At 36.5% G+C, this 20,178-nt stretch overlaps 1 protein-coding gene across 9 annotated transcripts in view; it reads left to right on the forward strand.

Annotated features, from left to right (window-relative positions):
- The window catches only part of NEK1 (NIMA related kinase 1), a 225,860-nt gene extending 206,680 nt beyond the window's left edge, over positions 1–19,180 (forward strand). For 4 of the 9 annotated variants that reach the window (XM_064371000.1, XM_064370999.1, XM_064371003.1 and 1 more), the window contains 4 exons: positions 3,644–3,852; positions 4,856–4,986; positions 5,141–5,273; positions 19,035–19,180. In XM_064371000.1, coding sequence (XP_064227070.1) covers positions 3,644–3,852; positions 4,856–4,986; positions 5,141–5,273; positions 19,035–19,087 — 526 coding nt within the window. In that variant the 3' untranslated portion in view covers positions 19,088–19,180. The other 5 variants (XM_064371001.1, XM_064371004.1, XM_064371005.1 and 2 more) reach the window with 4 other exon arrangements.
- Positions 19,181–20,178: the final 998 nt, after the last annotated feature.

A 20,178-nucleotide genomic window follows, 5' to 3' on the forward strand; every position in this document is an offset into this window, starting at 1 on the left:
CATACCTCACTGCATCCTCTCCCGGGCTCCAGCAATCTTCCCACCTCAGCCTCCCAAATAGCTGGGATTACAGGTGTGAGTCACTGTGCCTGGCCAAGTTAATTTATTATTGCAGAAAAATTAATTTATAAATTTAGTGTAGCCTAAGTGCATACTGTGTTTATAAGTCTACAGTAGTGTATAGTAAAGTCCTATGATAAGTATCCTATAAAGTTTACCATTTTTTGTCTTTTATTTCGTATTTTCACTGTACCTTTTCTATGTTTAGATATATTTAGAATAGACAAATACCATTGTGTTACAGTTGCTTCCAGTATTGAGTACAGTGATATGCTGTCCAGGTTTGTAGCTTAGGAGTAATAGGCTATACTGTATAGCCTAGGTAAGTAGCACAACAATGAAATTGTTGTGTAGTGTATAGCCTACGTACCTAGGCTATTGAAATTGTAGAGCACAGTCATGAATTGCTTAACAACAGGAAACTTTCTGAGAAATGCCCATAACAATGCATTTCTCAGAATGTTTCCTTTTGTTAAGCAATTCATGACTGTGCTCTACAGTTTCCCAGGAGAATGATCGGAAAGCTCCACCTCTCCCTCCTGTCACGTGTGATTTGAAAGCCATGGCAGCGGGGGACTAGCAGGTAGACTAGTTTCATTTGTGTGTGTGTCCACATGTGTGAGTGCACACATGAGTTCTGCATGTAATTGGATTGTTTTCACTAACTTGCTTTCTTTGTGATTCATGGGGAATCCTGAATCTAGGAGGGAAATTTAACAGGCAGCACCTCTGAGAGCTGTGAGGAGTGATAGCCCCTCAGATAATAACCTTCCTTTACCTCATTAAGCATTGGTCAACCTTCTAAACCCCTTCAGACCTCTTTTTGGGGTAATAAAACCAAAGTATCCTAGAGTAAGGTGAGCAGGTAGTGTGTTCAAATCACCTAGAGAAAGCGTTATAAATATTAGAATTTTTATAATTTATTTTGTGATTTCTTTGAACTTAAGTTTCTGCTTTTTACTTTTGCCTTTAGAAGAAACTTCTATTTTGATCTGATTGAAAGTATGTCACTCTCACAGTGTTTTCTTCTGTAATGAGTTAGGTAGGATCGATGCAGCTGGCACATTTTCTGTTTTTTGGGGTTTTTTTAATCCTTGCCCTTGCTTCTTAAGTTTCTAGTGAAACTTTATTTTTAAAAGATTGCCTTTTTCATTTTTCTTAAGAGTGCTGTAGATTTTTACTAATGACCTTACAATCTAGAAGAAAAGTTACCTTTTTACTTTTGTTTCTTCTACTTGACTATGGTCATTAAACACTGAAATACTGTTTTTATTAATCTTATTGGAGAATATAACAACATTCAGGATTTTTATCATTGACAAAGTGCTGAGTAACAGTTTTTTCCCCAAAAATTTTATGAAATCATGTATTTTTATCTGAATGAACTATAGCTTATTTGTGGCTTGTGTTCTTTTATTTTTTTTCTTTAAGCTGCTAAGTTTGTATTATGCGTGTGTTTTTTAATGAGCAGTTGATGACAGATTTTATTTTAAAATTTAAGTTAGAAGCCTTTAGTATTAATTGAAAAATTTGAAAACCAAGTTATTTATAAAGTAAATTATTTCATATTGATATAGGGAAATTTCACTTGATGTTTGTCTTTGAGAAAAAAATGTGGTTTTTGGTCTAAATTTTAGTCAAGGTTTTATAAGAAAACCAACTACAAACTAAATTCAAGACCAGATTAGTAAAAGATCTTAATCTTCTTATACTTTCTTATGGTGGCAAGTTTAGCTGCCTCAATTAATACCATCTGCAGAGGGGACTAATTCCTCTAGGCTAGCCACTAGAAGATTTTATGAACAGGTCAATATTTACTCATTGTAGTGATGGTGCATAGCAGGTATGCCTACTATATTGATTTTTTTTAATAAAATATTTTGGGGAGATACAGTCTCACTCTGTCATCCTAGCTAGAGTACAGTGCTACAATTGTAGCTCATAGCAGCCTTGGACTCCTGGGCTCAAGCAGTCCTCCTGCCTCAGACTCCCTAGTAGCTAGGAATACAGGCGTGTGCCACCATGCCCAGCTAAGTGTTTTACAATTTTTTTTCTACAGAGAAGTTCTCACTATGTTGCCCAGGCTGATTTCAAACTCCTGGCCTCAAGCAGTCCTCTAGTCTCAGCCTCCCAAAGAGCTAGGATTATGGGCATGAGCCCCTGCACCCAGCCTAAATTAGTCTTGCAATTATGTATTAAGTTAAATGCTGCTAGGGGAATGATTCAAGAGATTCGCCACTTTTTTCCAATTCTAATTAGATGTTTTACTTTTCTTTAGCTCCTGTAAGTCAAATTGTAGGAGTTTGTACATATTAAGCACAAAATAAAGATATTGCTACATAAAAAGATTATTTACTCTTTCTATTAATGGAAGTTATATTGATAGTCTTGCATAGTAATGGTTATATTTTAGTTCTTCAGTAAATATTTGATTTGGTCTAAACTTTTAGAAAGGCCTTAATTACCCTTGTGTCCTGTTAAGCATTGTCTTTCTCAGAGATGAGATCCTTGGCTTAGTTAAATAATCTCTTTCAGAAGTCTCAGACATCTCAAACGTCAGTTAACTCCTTTAGTCTACAATCTTTTCCATTTACATGCCATGTTAGGAGAAAGAAGCAAATCATCATAAGAGGAAAAAAGTTTCTGAGTATGTTTCTCAGGTATTACAGAAGTGGTCAAAGACCTAGATTTCAGTGCTCTGTCATGTATTGACTATGTGGCCTTGAGCAAGTCATTTAAACACTCTGATCAATAGTTTCCATGTCTCTAAAGTGAATGTTGTGTGGATAAAATTTGAGTAATAAGATAAAACTGTTTAATAAATGAAAGTTGTATATAAATGTATGGTATCATTTGAATAGGTTATTTCATTTTAGCATCTATAATCCCATGAAAATAGAATTAATGTTCTGACCAATACTTTGGAAACAAGATTCTCCAGCGAAGAGTTATGGTGGTTGGTATAGGCTAATTACACAGAAAAAGTTACTTATTATGTATTTTAGAACATTTTTATGAATAAGCATCTAAGATAAGATTTCTGGTGACCATTTTATTAACTGGGTCATCCTGTTAACATGAACATGTAATTGCCTAAATATTTCAATTTCTAAAAGTTCAGATGCCCAGTGGACATTTATATGGAAAGCCTTTTGTATAGTGTCCAGCTATTAGCCACATAGAGATTTTGAAAATTTCAAAATTTCATAAAAGAGAAAATAATTTATTATTTGCTTTAGAAAAACTTCTGTAGTCTGGCCTCTAAAATGTCAAAACATTATTTCAGAATTTAAGCAATGAGTAACATTGAGAGTTATGTAATTCTCTTTGGCAAGTTGGGATCATTTTAAACAAATCATTTTCTGGCTTATGTATTCCAGAATATGTGTTATGTGATATATTTATCAATTGTATTCATCCTCAACTTATGGGTGAAAAACAATGAAGGATTTTTCAGATTTCTTGTTATCTACTATTAGGATTTTTAAGTAGAAGTAAAATTTCAGCATGAGGTAGTTTTAGTTGTTTAACTTTGTAAATTTCAATGTGTTTGAAACTTTTAGTTAAACTTTTATAATTTCAGTGGGTTTGAAGAAACTGACACAGATTTACAAGAGCTGCAGGCATCGATGGAACAGTTACTTAGGGAACAGCCTGGTGAAGAATACAGTGAAGAAGAAGAGTCAGTCTTAAAGAACAGTGATGTGGAGCCAACTGCAAATGGGACAGATGTGGCAGATGAAGATGACAACCCCAGCAGTGAAAGTGCCCTGAACGAAGAATGGCATTCAGGTAGGTGCATAATTGGAGTTTTGGACCTTTTTCTTTTATAGTTTATAAATATTTCAAGTAGAGTATATTTTTCTAATCTCTGCTATGAACTATCTTCAACTTTAAATACAACTGAAGCATGCCTCTGGGTCTCTCTCCTTTTTCATTCTTTTTCTTTTCATACAAATGTGTGATTTTCCGTTTCTTTCCCATTAAATTTTTTATTTCCTATTATGGCAATGCTTTTTTGAAGCATTTTAATTCTAATATCCATTTCTTGACCAATTTTTCCAGTAATAAAGATAATAACGTTGTTTTCTTAACATTCTATATTTTAGAAAGAGCTTCTACATATATTGGTTAATCAGCAGGTTTTACATTGAAAGCAGTTTTTAAAGTATGAAAAACTCTTTTCGTAAATTTGGAAACTTTCTCTTTTACAGCATTACCCCCAAGATGCACAGAAAGTGTGTCTATTTCAATAACTATATTAATTTGGGAAGAAAAGCTAATGTGAAAAGATTAAGCAACTTTTTTTCAAAGTGTCTTGAGCATGTACATGACAAAATATATTGGCCATTTATAATTTCTAGGTGCTTTGCTAATGTGTAACAACCTATGTCTTAGGTTGTCTACCTTCCACAGGCTTTTCCATGGTATGGCCTGCGTTTATTACCAACTTTTGAAAATAGTAGTTACAGTTAGCTGCTTCAAAGAAGAACGTGGAGGTGTGCTTTTTCCATTTTTTATTCATTTAAATAACATCTCTAGGAATGTTTTTATTCCAAGCTGATTTATTTTTTATGTGTATAAAGGAAAAGTAATATTCTTGTTTAGACAGATTTAGACATACTTTTTGCCATATAAAGGACAAATATTAAAATGACAAAAACTGTTTATATTGAAAGTAGAAGTAGTCTACTTCAGTGACATTATTCATCTGTCATAGAATTTTAGTCTATTAGGGTAAGAATTATTTTATTCTGTCTTATTTTTTAATCAAAATACCTATTTTGTTTTTTAGATAACAGTGATGGTGAAACTACTAGTGAATGTGAATACGATAGTGTCTTTAACCATTTAGAGGAACTGAGACTTCATCTGGAGCAGGAAATGGGCTTTGAAAAATTCTTTGAGGTTTATGAGAAAATAAAGGTAGGTAAAAAGTCAATTAAAACACTTAAAATGTGCTCTGAAGATTAGAGAAATATTGATCTTTATTGGTCATTAGATTTATTATAAACAAAAAGAAGTCTACAATTAGAGAAAGTTATTCAAATATTAATTTATATTTGGGAATTTGGTATAGGCTATTCATGAAGATGAAGATGAAAACATTGAAATTTGTTCAAAAATAGTTCAAAATATTTTGGGAAATGAACATCAGCATCTTTATGCCAAGATTCTTCATTTAGTCATGGCAGATGGAGCCTACCAAGAAGGTAAGATTTCCTCACATGTCTGTATAATTTTCAATAAATGTGAGAAAACAAGATGATACATGTATATGAATCAGCTTAAATCACATCCATTTTGTGAAATCTGCATGGGGACTATATTACTTTTAAGCAATTATAAAATCAACCTTGTCATAAAGTTTCACTGACTTAAGTCCTTTAAGTCCATATTTTTAAATTAATTTATAAGTAACATTTGAATGAGATTTTTAAAAATCTTACTGGACAGATTTTTGGACAGCTATAGCAATTAGAATAATCCTAGCTGGGTGTAGTGGCTCATACTTGTGATTCCAGCTACTTGGGAGGCTAAAGTGGGAGGATCACTTGAGGCCAGGAGTTTGAGACCAGCCTGGACAACATTGAAATCCTATCTCTACGCACAAAAAAATTTTTAATTAGCTAGGCATGGTGGTGGGCACCAGTAGTCCCAGCTACTCAGGAGACTGAGGCTGGAGGATTGCTTGAGCCCAGGAGTTTGAAGCTGCAGTGAGCTGTGATTTTGCTACTGCACTCAGCCTCAGCAACAGAGCCAGACCCTGTCTCTAAAATGGTAAGATTACAAATTAAAATAATTCTTTGTTTTGTTTTTTGTTTTTTGAAACAGAGTCTTGTTGCCCAGGCTGGAGTGCAGTGGCGCCATCTCGGCTCACTGCAACCTCCACCCTCTGGGCACAAGCCATTCTCCTGTCTTAGTCTCCCAAGAAGCTGGATTATAGGCATGTGCCACCACACCTGGCTAATTTTTGTATTCTTAGTAGAGACAGGGTTTCACCATGTGGGCCAGGCTGATCTTAAACTCTTGACCTCAGGTGATCTGCCTGCCTCGACCTCCCAAAGTGCTAGGATTACAGGTGTGAGCCACTGCTCCTGGCCCTAGAATAATTCTTATCAAGGATGTAGTATTAAACTTTGTGTGTGTGTGTGAGATGGAGTCTTGCTCTGTTGCCCAGGCTAGAGTGCAGTGGCGCAATCTCAGCTCATTGCAACCTCTGCTGCCTGGGTTCAAGTGATTCTCCTGTCTCAGCCTCCTGAGTAGTTGGGCCTACAGGTGCCACCGCACCTGCCTAATTTTTGTACTTTTAGTAGAGATGAGGTCTCACTATGTTGGCCAGGCTGGCCTCAAACTCCTGACCTCAAATGATTAGCCCTCCTTGGCCTCCCAAAGTGCTGGGATTACAGGCATGAGCCACTGCACCTGGCAAAACTTTTAAACACAAAAAGCAATAGGTAAAATTTGGAACAAGAATTTATTTCTAGATTATTTGCCCAAACATTAATCTTATTACTTTAAAGGTTTAATTCATAGGCTAAAATTGAGGGTTTTAAATGTGGACACTTAATTTTAGCAATAAAAATGTTTATAAAATTTATTTATATTCCATACAAAATTTGTTTGCATATTCATACAAAAAAGACTAAGATTGCATTTAAATATATATATAGTACAAAATAAATATTTTTTTTTAAGTTTGAATGTCAGATCAACAAGGCATAATTTTTTTTTCTTAATTATACTTTAAGTTCTGGGATACTTGTGCAGAATGTGCAGGTTTGTTACATAGATATGCACGGGCCATGGTGGTTTGCTCATCCGTCACCCCATCATCTACATTAGGTATTTCTCCTAATGTTATCCCTCCCCGAGCCCCCCATACCCCTGCTATCCCTTCCCTAGCCCCCTCACCCCCCAGCAGGCCCCAGTGTGTGATGTTCCCAACCCTGTGACCAGGTATTCTCATTGTTCAACACCCACTTATGAATGAGAACATGCAGTGTTTGATTTTCTGTTCTTGTGTCAGTTTGCTGAGAATGATGGTTTTCAGCTTCACCCATGTCCTTGCCAAGGACATGAACTCATCCTTTTTTATGGCTGCATAGTGTATATGTGCAACATTCCATGGTGTATATGTGCCACATTTTCTTTATCCAGTTTATCACTGATGGGCATTTGGGTTGGTTCCAAGTCTCTGCCATTGTGAACAGTGCCAAAATAAACAGAGATGTGCATGTCTCTTTATAATAGAATGATTTATAATCCTTTGGGTACATACCTAGTAATGGGATTGCTGGGTCAAATGGTATTTCTATTTCTAGATCCTTGAGGAATCGCCACACTGCCTTCCACAATGGTTGAACTAATTTACACTGTCACCAACAATGTAAAAGCATTCCTATTTCTCCACATCCTCTCCAGCATCTGTTGTCTTCCAATTTTTTAATGCTCACCATTCTAAGTGGCATGAGGTGGTATCTCATTGGGGTTTTGATTTGCATTTCTCTAATGACCAGTGATGATGAGCTTTTTTCATGTGTTTGTTGACTGCATAAATGTCTTCTTTTGAAAAGAGTCTGTTCATATCCTTTGCCCACTTTTTGATGGGGTTATTTTCTTGTAAATTTGTTTAAGTTCTTTGTAGATTCTGGGTATTAGCCCTTTGTCAGATGGGTAGATTACGAAAAATTTTCCCTATTCTGTTGGTTGCTGGTTCACTCTAATGATAGTTTCTTTTGCTGTATGGAAGCTTTTTAGTTTAATCAGATCCCATTTGTTTATTTTGGCTTTTGTTGCCATTGCTTTTGGTGTTTTAGTCATGAAGTCCTTGCCTGTGCCTATGTCCTGAATGCTATTGCCTAGGTTTTCTTCTAGGGTTTTTTGCATTTAAATCTTTAATTCCTCTTGAGTTAATTTTTGTATAAGGTGTAAGGAAGGGGTCCAGTTTGAGTTTTAAAAAAAGGTTTGGGGAAAGCAATGTATTGGACAAATGAGCACAAGCAGTATAACATGCCCAGGAATGAAGAATACAAACTTCATGTTCAAAAGGTCTCCACTTTTCTAAAAACAGGAAACAAATTTGGTGCTGGTCTTTTTCACAAAGCAGAAAACCTAATTAATTACATGAGTCACAGTATTCATTCGACAAAACATTTTAGTTGCTCAGAGGACAGCTATTTTTGGTATTGAAACCAAAGGAACAATTTTCCCATGATCTTTAAAAGGAGGGCAGTATCATACAGTGTTCCTCAAGGGTTCCTCAAGAATCCAAGGGTCTATAAACCCTAGTTAAAAAAACTCAAGTCTTAGTCATAGAAAATTTCTGTCAGTTGTGAATTATTACTGTAAAACAGATGTATTTTTCTAAATATTAAAAAATTATTTTATCAAAATGAAAGTATAAAATGTAAACATTTTCTGGTACTTGTGGATTTTTTATTTCATTGAGATCTTGGACTTCATTTTACAAAACAGTGCTGTAGTGGAATGGAAAGTATCCTCAGTAATTTTTACAATATTTAGATTTCACGAGGCTGTTTCTGATGTGTCATGCTGTAAGTTAATGGCACGAGGCCAGAGGATGATTCCATTTAAGTAAATCTGTGGAGTGTAGCAAACTAATTCTATTTATATTCAGACTATTCAACCTCCAGACGGTTCTCCATAAGTATTGTTTCAATAGAGCTTTTCATAAGTAATAGCCACAGTATTCTTGGGGTTCAGTTTTGCTCCACAAGTGTCTGGAGAGCTTTTAGTTTGCTTTGCCCCTTAAGTGGAGAACTGTAACAATCAACTTATTCACAAGGTAGACTTGACATCCTCTTTTGACAACTGAGTGGCTTCAAAAGAATACGCCTACGCAGAAAGCCATTTCCCCTGCGAAGGACCGAGAATTAGGCTGGGTTAATACACCCCTCAAGAAGCAATATTAGATCTTCTCTAGGACACAAATGAAAGGGAAAAGAGTACCCAGAGTTCTGTATCATAAAGCCTGACAGTAATTCCTTCCACCTAGAAAAAATGTAAAGCAATTAAAGGCAAATGTCTACCCTGGCAATCTTTTCTAAAACTCTTAGTACATACCATTACAGCAGGTGTAGCTTAAAAAAAAAATTTAGTACAGCCCATAAAATATTATAAGTTACTACTATACCTACTAAAGAAACTAGTTATAAAACATATATTGAATTGTCTGGATAACCTGCTGTTTTTTATTGTTACTCATGAGAGTTAAATGAAATAATGATTTAGGTTTCATATTCATTGATTCAGAGTAACTGTTTTGCAGTCCTTCTTATTGGAAGTCGTTAGAGCCCATATATAGCTGTCCTTTTTGATTTGGGTTTTTTGTTGTTTTGTTTTGTTTTGTTTTGTTTTGTTTTGTTTTGAGACAGGGCTTGGCTCTGTTGCCTAGGTTGGAGTGCAGTGGCATGATCTCAGCTACTGCAGCCTCCTCCTCCCAGGCTCAAGCAGTCCTCCCACTTCAGCCTCCTGAGTGATTGAGCTACCATGCCTAACTCATTTTTGTATTTTTTGTGTGGTTTTTTTTTGGTAGAGGTGGCATTTCGCCACGTTGCCTGGGCTGAAACAGTCTGCCCACAGAAGCCTCCCAGAGTGCTAGGATTCCAGGTGTGACCCACACACCCAGCCTAGCTGTCTTACAGACAGTTGTCCAGATAGCTATCTTTTAGGCCACATCTAGGAGATGAAACCGTGTCATCTGCATATGGTACTTACACACTTTTATTCTCTGTGTTGGGTAAAGGGGAGAGTAAAGAAGGGAGACAGGAGGCAAAATTTTATCTCGCTCACCTGAAACTGACATCAAGTCATTAAGGTACAAGTGAAAAAGAAGATTGTCAAAAACACATTTCTGTTTTATTTCCTTGGAAATTATATGAGTCCTGAAAAGATAGCCTCCGCTATTTAACTCTCCTGATACTGTTATGGTGCAGGTTTGGTAAGCATCAGTAACTTCAGCCGTTGACAATGCTGCTTGGTCCATAGCTAGATACTATCCAGAGTCAGAAGTCAAATAGAGCTAATAAAATGTGTGAACGATTTGATAGTATTCCTAATAAATTCTCCCACAAGGAGAGAAGGATTGAACAGCTGTGGCCAGTAGTAGCCTGGCAGAGGCTACCATGTTCTCACATAGAGTATTAGTATTAGTATTAGCAGCCCAACCTTATAGATTTTTTTTTTTTTTCTGAGACGGCATCTTGCTCTGTTGCCCAGGCTAGAGTGCAGTGGTGCGATCTCGGCTAACTGTAACTTCTGCCTCCTGGGTTCAAGCGATTCTCCTGCCTCAGCTTCCCGAGTAGCTGGGATTACAGGCGCCTGCCACCATGCCTGGCTAATTTTTGTATTTTTAGTAGAGACAGGGTTTCATCATGTTGTCCGGGCTGGTCTCAAACTCCTGACCTCAGGTGATCCACCTGCCTTGGCCTCCCAAAGTGCTGGGATTATAGGTTCGAGCCACCACGCCTGGCCTTACAGATTCTTTAGAAGGAGACACATACCTTCTCTCCATATTCATTTTAGATGGAATATTGGGCTGCGTTTATGTCATGAAATTTTATACATCAGCTAAAATGAGTGAATTAAATTTTATCTATCAATATGGGTAAGCCCCATAAACATGAGTTGAATAAGTAGAATATTATACCAATTATGTAATGTTTATAAATTTTATTTAGATGTGCATGTATATTATAAAAATAAAAGCAAAAACCTATGAGTGGGAAAAATACACATCAATTTCACAGTGCTGAAAATGCCCCTGGGGAAGAAGAGATGGCAATAAGATTGAGAAAGGGTACTCTCTATCTGTAATATGCTTTTACTTAAATAATCCAAACCAGTATGGCCAAAAGCTAGATTTTGGTAATTCTATGTATTATGGATATGTGTGTTCATTACTTTCCTGATTATTTGAAACATTTTGTAATTGTAAAAAATAAATAAATGATAGTACAGAGTGATAAGTGTCACCTTGGAAGCAATAAAATATAAGTAAGTAATAAAGTAATGATCCAACTACATTGAAAGAAATAATGACGAGAGGATAGGTCTTCCTAGGGGAGAGGACATCAAAACTGGATTCTGAAAGACAAATGGGGGGTTAACACAAGTAAGTACACATACGTACACATGGAAGGATGTAAAATGTAATAGGGGAGCTATCAGCAATTCATTGTTCCTAAAGCATAAATTATAGGGAAGGAAATTATAGTTGAGGAAGGTGGGAAATGAAATTTGGTAAGATGAGAAATATTTAAAAGGCCAGATCATGAAGGGCTTTTTAATCCACGTTAAGTGGTGTGGATTCCATTTTGAGGCAGTAGGGAGCTAGTGAATGTTTTAAGCAGTGCAGTGACTTGACATGACCCTTTGATTTTAATGAAAAATCACTTTTGCTAGAATGTGGAAGATAGTGTTTAGATGTAAAATTAAGCTAAGAAATCTGTTTAATTCACTTGATTATAATCTTTAGAATTAAAAAAATTAATAACAATGTCTGTAAATAGTAATGGTTAATTTAATTATCCAATAAATAGCCATATCCATTACATAGAATACTGCGCAGACATTGAAGTCAACATAGAATAAATCCATGATTTATTCTTTTTTAACATTTTATTATCAAATTTTTATCATACTGAAAATTTGAAAGAGCTTTACAAGTGATTTTGACTCTAACATTAACATTTTCTAATGTTGCTTTATCACTTATATATCCACCTTTCCATTCACTAGAGTGTGTTAAGTAGAAAACCTATGTTTCAAAACTGCATTTTAGTGTAATTTTAAAAGATATTTGTCTGTGCATAGGAAAGCATTGCGGGAGGATTTATATCAAGTTAACATTGATTATCTTTCATTTGTAGGTGATTTTTGCTTCCCATTTTGTTCTTCATTGTATCATCTGAATATTTTATAGTGAATGTGTGATACAATAATAAAAAGTATGTTTAAAACTACATTAAAGCTCTTCTCCTTTAGCATGAAAAGAATGGGCTGTTTTTAAGTAGATACAGCTTGCTTTGAAATGAAGTGAATTTTTTTCTTCTTTCTACAGATAATGATGAATAATCCTCAGAATGTTTTTTAATTCTCAACTATATGAAAGCATTTGAATTTGGCTCATCAGAATAACAAGCTTCAGTGGGAAATACAGCAATTATTTGTTTTAAAAATCAAATTTAAGATGGGTATGCTTACTGCATGAAAAAGATGGAGAAACATGCCATTTTTCAATGAAGATTCTAACATTTTTTATCTATTTTATTTTGTTCATTGAATTATATGGTTAAATCCTGTAAAATATATGCTTTATTAAATCATTCAACCAAAGCATAGGAAATGTTGACCCAAAAACTGACTTAATGGTTTTGAAGATTTACTATGCAACAGGGTAACTCTGACTTTCAGCAAATGTCTTTAGGTTGAAGGAATTACCTACGTTATGAAAGACCTCCCTGTGGTTTTTCAACCAAGTCTTTAAGCATGACCTTTTTTCTGTCTAATACTTGTTTTCATTTTGCCCAGCAGTTCTACATTAAATAACCTTGTCAAGGGCTCTATTTAAATATACATTTTGAAGATGAAATTTTTCGCCTTAAAGTTTATATTCTCAAGTCCTTTTACAACCAGTGTGTCTCCTGAACTAGCACATAGGCTGTAAAAACAGTCTTAGAAATCACTGAAAGATTTGATTATGAAGGAATAGCAAAATTATATTTCCTGATATATAAAAAGTTGGTTTAATGCCTTTATTTCTCTTTAAGGCCCAGAACCAGGAATACTATATCTAAAAATTAGTGTGCAGATTTAACATTGACCCAGCATGTAGCTTGAAGTTGCTCCTTTGGTTTTTAACTTCCTCTCATACATATACTTCAAGGACAACATGATATTAAAAAGGAGGAAGGAATTATTTCTATTTTGACACTGTGACAGTTTTGGCAACTAGGATCCTAGGGAGGGAAATGTTTGTCTCTTGAACTTCTTTCCATTATGAGAGGATTTAGTTAGGTCATTAGGATGATGGTCACATAGCTTCAATTGCAGTCTGCCAAGTATAACATGGTTTTGTTAGAGGTGTCTACAGTCCAGATGTTTTTCATAATAAAAGCAAAATTTTGAACCTCCGAGTACAAAGCAGGCTGGTTGGCATAATATGTAATTTGGAAAATAAAATCTGATCTTGCAGCACCAATCAGTATGTTAAATTTATTATGTATATTACTTCTAACATCTGAAACTAAATACTTGATTTTTTATATGTGTTTATTTTATGATATTGCTATTAAATTTTTATTATTTACCTGAAGTGTATCATTGATTGTCTTTTGTTTGTTAGCACTTTTCTCAATAGAAGGCTTTTACATCAAGCTGAGAATAGATTTTTTTGGTTTTGTACCTGATTATTTCCTTCTTTTTCTTCTTAATGAAAGAGTTGAATTTTGCACTTTAATTCTCTACAATCCTGAAAGATGGTAATGATTTTGGGAGGTTATGTGTTAATTCTTAAACTATTATAACTTAGAAAAATAAGAGTATAATATGGTAGAAAACAGTTGTTTCAGCTATATTTCAAAAGATGTTATATGCAGGAATAACGGTGATAAATAGGATTTGTGCCGTCTCCAATCGATTTCCAGTGTGTGGCTCTGGAGAGTTATTATGGAAGGATTATGCCAGTGAGGAAGAGGGCTCTTATTGTTCAGTAATGTCTGTTATAAGTGTTGGAATTGACATGTGCAAGCATCTGTAGATTCATAAATGTTAGCATCAGATGGACTATTGGGATAACTTTGTCTTTTCTCATTTAACCTTCAAGGATATTGAGTTGAACATGAAATTAAGTCATTTGTGTAAAGGGTCAGGGTCAGACCAGCTCCTAGGTCTTAACACTGTTATTACTTGGACGTTCTTATCTCCCCTAGAGAATCAAAAAGACTAAATTTGATAGGAAATAGTACACTTGGCATTAATGCATTAAGAATTCTATAGGCCAGGCACAGTGGCTCACACCTGTAATCCCAGCACATTGGGAGACAGAGGTGGGAGGATCACTTGAAGCCAGGAGTACAAGACCAGCCTGGGCAACTAAGTGAGACCTCATCTCTACAAAAAATAAAATTAGCTGGACGCAGTGGTGTGCACCTGTAGTCCCAGCTACTCAGGAGCCTGAAGCAGGAGAATTGCTTGAACCCAGGAGTTCAAGGCTATAGTGAGCTATGGTCACACCACTGCTCTCCTACCTGGGCAACGAGCAAGACTCCATCAGTTTAAAAAATCGGCCAGGCACAGTGGCTCATGCCTGTAATCCCAGCACTTTGGGAGGCTGAGGCGGGTGGATCACGAGGTCAAGAGATTGAGACCATCCTGACCGACATGGTAAAACCCTGTCTCTACTAAAAATACAAAAAATTAGCTGGACATGGTGGCACATGCCTGTAATCCCAGTTACTTGGGAGGCCGAGGCAGGAGAATCGCTTGAACCCAGGAGGCAGAGGTTGCGGTAAGCCGAGAACTCACCATTGCACTCCAGCCTGGGCAAAAAGAGTGAAATTTGGTCTCAAAAAAAAAAATACCTACAGATATTTCCTGTTTATGGGAATAGCACGCTATTCTACTTGCCATTTTAAAACTTTTCACCAGATACGTTAAAGTTGGGGGTTTTTCCCCCGTAAATTAACACATATTCTAATGCTTATCACTTTATTGACAGTGGAGTTTTGAAGAGTGTGTGTGTGTGTGTGTGTGTGTGTGTGTGTTATACGCCTAAAAACATGAATTTCAAGACCAAAGCCTTGAAAAAAGCCCCAACTCAGATAAATGAGTAGAATATTGGAGGGGAAAAAGCCACTTGTGACCTGAAAGCATGTCCACTACCTCACACTTTGATATAGTGGGCTCACGGGGCAAAAAGGATGAAAGGTAAGGTCAAGGACCATCCAAATTGGAGAATCCCATAGGAAACCCCAAAGGGTTACATCTTCACACTAAGGGAGAGCTAAAACTATAATATATGCAAATACTATGCCATTTTATGTAATAGAATACTATGCAACCATAAAAAAAGAGTGATATCATGTCCTTTGCAGGGACATGGATGGAGCTGGAAGCTATTATTCTCAGCAGACTAACACAGGAACTGAAAACCAAACACCACATGTTCTTATTAGTGGGAGTTGAACGATGAGAACACATGGACACAGGAGGGGAACAACACACACTAGGGCCTGTCGGGGTCGGGGGCAAGGGGAGGAATAACATTAGGACAAACACCTAATGCATGCAGGGCTTAAAACCTATATGATGCAGCAAACCACCATGGCACGTGTACACCTATGTAACAAACATGCATGTTCTACACACATATCCTGGAACTTAAATACAACAATTAAAAATACAAATTTTAAAAGCAATACAGTGTAACAACTATTTACATAGCATTTATATTGTATTAGGTATTGTGAGTAGTCTAGAGATGATTTAAGGTATACAGGAGGATATGCATAGGTTATTTGCAAATACTACGCTATTTTATGTAAGGGACTTACATCATGGAGTTTGGTATCCACAGGGTCCCGGAACCAATAACCCACAGATACTGATGGGCGATTGTACATTTTCCAAAGGCATGAACATGGAGAAGAGAGGCATGTCAGATTTTATAACACACATGTACATATACCAAGTAGAAGTTCTACAGATGAAAAATGCGTGTATAACAAATAGCAAATTCGCTACTCAGAAGAAAATAGTGAACTAAGCCTAATTGACATTTATAAAACATTTCATGTAAAACAAACATTATTTTCAGGTATACATGGTACATTTACTAAGATAAACCATAGTTTGGACATAAAATCTATCAGATATTTTAAATGATTCAAATCAAAGTATGTTTTCTGATCTCAGTGGAATTAAATCATTTTTTAAAAAGATTTCTGGAAAGATTTTACATATCTTGAAACTAAACACATTTCTAAATAACTCATGGATTGAATGAGAAATTATAGCCAAAATTAGAAAATATTTTGAATTGATTGAAAATTTAAATGTGACATATCTAAATTTGTAGAATGTGTCTAAAACAGAGCTTAGGAGTGAAATTTATAGCATTAGACACATTGTAAAAGAAGCAATTCAATAACGTAAACTTCTACCTTAAACCAGAAGAAAAGCAAACAACTTAATCCAAAATAGGCAGAAAGAAGGAAATGGTTTCTTAAAAAAGCACAGAAACCAAAGAAATGGAAACAAAATCAGAGAAACCAAAAGCTAATTCTTAAGAACACTAATAAAATTGATAAATCTCTAGACTACAAAATGCTTAATACATAAGAATAGCAGAAATGAGAGAGGGCAAGTGACATTTCTAAAAGACATTAAATGGATAATATTGTGAACTATTTATGCCGATATATTTGACAATTTAGTAAAAATGGTGAAATTTCTTGAAAGCTGCCTATATTAGTCAGCTTGGGCTGCCATAACAAAATACCACAGACTGGGTGGCATGAATAACAGCAATCTATTTCCTCATAATTCTGGAGGCTGAAAGTCCAAGATCACGGTTCTGGCTGATTTGGTTTCTGGTGAGGGCTCCCTTCCCAGCTAGATAGTCATCCTCTCACTACATTCTCATGGCCTCTCCCCAGTGGTGCATTGGGAAGATGGAGATGCTCTGTGGTGTCTTTTCTTATAAGGACACTAATCCTGGAGGATCAGGGCCCCACACTTTCGATCTTATTTAACTTTCATGGAGGCCCCATCTCCAGATAACAGCTACACTGGGGGTTAGGGCTTCAACATGAATTTTGAAGAGTCACAACATTCAGTCCATAACACTACCAGAGTTCCTCCAAGAAGACATGAAATCTGTAGAGCCTTATATCTAATTATAGAATTCAATTTTAGTTTAAAACCTTCCCGTAAAGTTTGGGCCCAGATGGCTTCAATGATTAATTCTCCCAAACATTTCTTGAAGAAATAGAACCAATTCTACACAAGCTGTTCCAAACCAGAGGACTGCAGGGAACATTTTCCCACTTGTTCTAAGAGCGCAACAGTGCCTGTTCCCAAAGCCAAAAAAAGCGGGGTTGGGGGAATTACAAGAAAAGAGTGCTACAGCCCCGAACATTGAGGAAAAAAGTTTTTCAGGCAGCCACAGTCATGTCTGTAATCCCAGCACTTTGAGAGGCCGAGGTGGGAGGATCACGTGAGCCCAGAAGTTTAAGACCAGCCTGGGCAACACAGGGAAACCCTAGCTCTACAAAAAAAAACAATTTTAAACTGTCTGGGCATAGTAGCATCCACCTATAGTCTCATCTACTTGAGAGGCTGAGGCAGGAGGATCGCTTGAGCCCAGGAGATTGAGGCCGCTGTGACTGAGCCACTGCACTCCAGCCTGGGTGGTACAGTACAGTAAATACATAACCAGTAACAGAGTCATTTATTATCATTATTAAGTAGTAGGTGCTGTACCTAATTGTATGTGTTATAATGTGTATCAAAATTTTAGCAAGTCAAACCCACCAATATATAAAAAGAATAGTGCATCATAACCACATGGCAGATAGGCCAGGAATGCAAGATGAATTTACAATTGAAAATCAAGGCAATTCATCCTAACAGACAAAAAGGAAAGAACATATGATTATATTAATAAATGCAGTAAAAACATTTGAGAAGATTCAACATCCATTTCTCATATCTGCAAATTGGGAATAGAAAGGAAACGCCTCCATCTGGTAAAGGTCATCTAAGACACCAACAAATAAACCTACAGCTGACATACTTGAAATGACTTAAAGACTTCAGAACGTGGTGTAGGGGAAGCCCACATACACTGCTAGTGAAAATGTAAAATGAGGCCAGGTGCAGGGGCTCACACCTGTAATCCCAACACTTTGGGAGACCGAGAAAGGCAAATTACCTGAGGTCAGAAGTTCGAGACCAGCCTGGCCAATGTAGTGAAACCCCATCTCTACTAAAAATACAAAAATTAGCTGGGCCTGGTGGCGGGCGCCTGTACTACTCAGGACGCCTGTACTACTCAGGCGCCTGTACTACCCAGCTACTCAGGACGCTGAGGCAGGAGAATAGCTTGACCCCGGGAGGTGGAGGTTGCAGTGAGCCGAGATCGTGCCACTGCACTCCAGCCTAGGTGACAGAGCAAGACTCCATCTCAAAAAAAAAAAGAAAGAAAGAAAAAATGTAAAATGACATAGCCACTTTGGAAAAAACAGTTTGGCAGTTTCATAAAAAGTTAAATACACACCTTGCATACCTCCCAGCCATTACATTCATAGGTATTTACTTGACAGGAATGAAAACACATGTCTACATGAAGACTTACATGGGAATATTAATATCAAATTTATTCATAATAGCCAATAATTGGAAATAACCCAAATGTTTGTCAGCTGGTGAACGGATAAGGAATTGTGGCATATCCATAAAATAGGATGTTACTCAGCAATAAATAAGAAAGCTATTGATACAGTATGTTTAAGTCACAAAAATGTGCTGTGTGAAAGAAACGAGAAGAGTTCATACTATGGATTCCATTCATTTGAAACTAGAAGACTAATCTGTAGTGATGGGTAGCCCGGAACTAAAAGGAGAGGGTGTTGAATAACTGAGAAGCAGCAAAATGAAACTTGCTTAGTTATACAAGTGACTGTATTTGCCAAAAATATATATTTTTTTGAGATAAAATAATTTTTAGATATTATTTTGAGATAGAATGAGACATGGTCTTATTATTATCTCAAAAATTATGTCTCATTCTATCACCCAGGCTGGAATGCAGTGTTACAATCACTGCTTCCTCAGCCTCAATCTCCTGTACTCAAGCGATCCTCTCATCTCAGCCTCCAGAGTAGCTGGGACTATAGGCCCATACCACCACACCAGGCTAATTTTTTTTTTTTTTTTTTTTTTTACAGACAGGATCTTGCTGTGTTCCCCAGGCTGGTCTCAAACTCCTGGCCTCAAGTGATCCTCCCACCTCATTCTCCCAAAGTGCTGGGATTACAGGTGTGAGCCACCACACCCAGCCCACATATAATTTTTAAGTCAACAATAGAGTATTTATAAGCCCCAATAACATCTTCTAGATTCTAAAGTGAGTATTTAATTTCTGTCATTTGAACCCACGGTAACTTCAGGAAAGTAAGATACACCTTCTTGCCCCTGCATTAAGTTAAGGTGGAGGCATTTGGTTGGTGCTGGACTCAAAACAATTCTTCTTTAAGTTGGATGAAGTAGATGTATTGATCCCAGTCCAATGTCTTCCCTTCATTCTCACCAATCATGTGCAAAGTTTTATACATGAAGACAGTTGCATTGATTCACATATATTGGAACACTTCTTTTTTTTTTAACTATCTGCACAGATGTCATAGAAGTATCCACTAGTCCTTTTAGGCTTGGCATAATAGTGAATTATAGAGTCTCTGAAGAATAAGACGTTGATCTTAAGGCAAGAAAGGATGACTCATCTGAATAACTCATGGTTTTAAAATTTCACTTGCAACATGCACTGAAATTTTTAATTGATGCACAATAATTATACATATCTGTGGGGTCCATGTGACATAGATACATGCATACACATATAGTGGTCAAATCAGGGTAACTGGCATATCCGTCACCCCAAACATTAATCATTTCTTTGTGTTGGATACATTCCTAATCTCTGCTAGCTATTTTAAAATATACAAAAAATTATTTTTAAATATAGTCACCCAACTGTGCTATTGAACACTAGAACTTGTTCCTTCTATTTAACTGTATTTTTATTTAATTTTATTTTTTAGAGATGGCGGTCTCATGACGTTGCCCAGGCTTGTCATAAACTCCTGGGCTCAAACTATCTTCTCACCTTATCCTCCTATGTAGCTGAGATTACAGGCTTGAGATACTGCTCCTTACTCTAACTGTATTTTAATATTGATACGGGAGGAGGATAGAGAAAAGCAGAGTCCCTGGTGAGGGCGCCACCCTCGGGCCAGTGCCCAAGGACCTCCGTGAGAACAGGCACTCCTGTTTTCACGCCCAAATGTTGCATTTTCCAAGACCACTCTGGCC

This window comes from Aotus nancymaae, unplaced genomic scaffold, assembly GCF_030222135.1.
Source record: "Aotus nancymaae isolate 86718 unplaced genomic scaffold, 86718_ANA_hifiasm-v0.15.2.pri h1tg000115l, whole genome shotgun sequence".
NCBI classification, from domain to species: Eukaryota; Metazoa; Chordata; class Mammalia; order Primates; family Aotidae; genus Aotus; species Aotus nancymaae.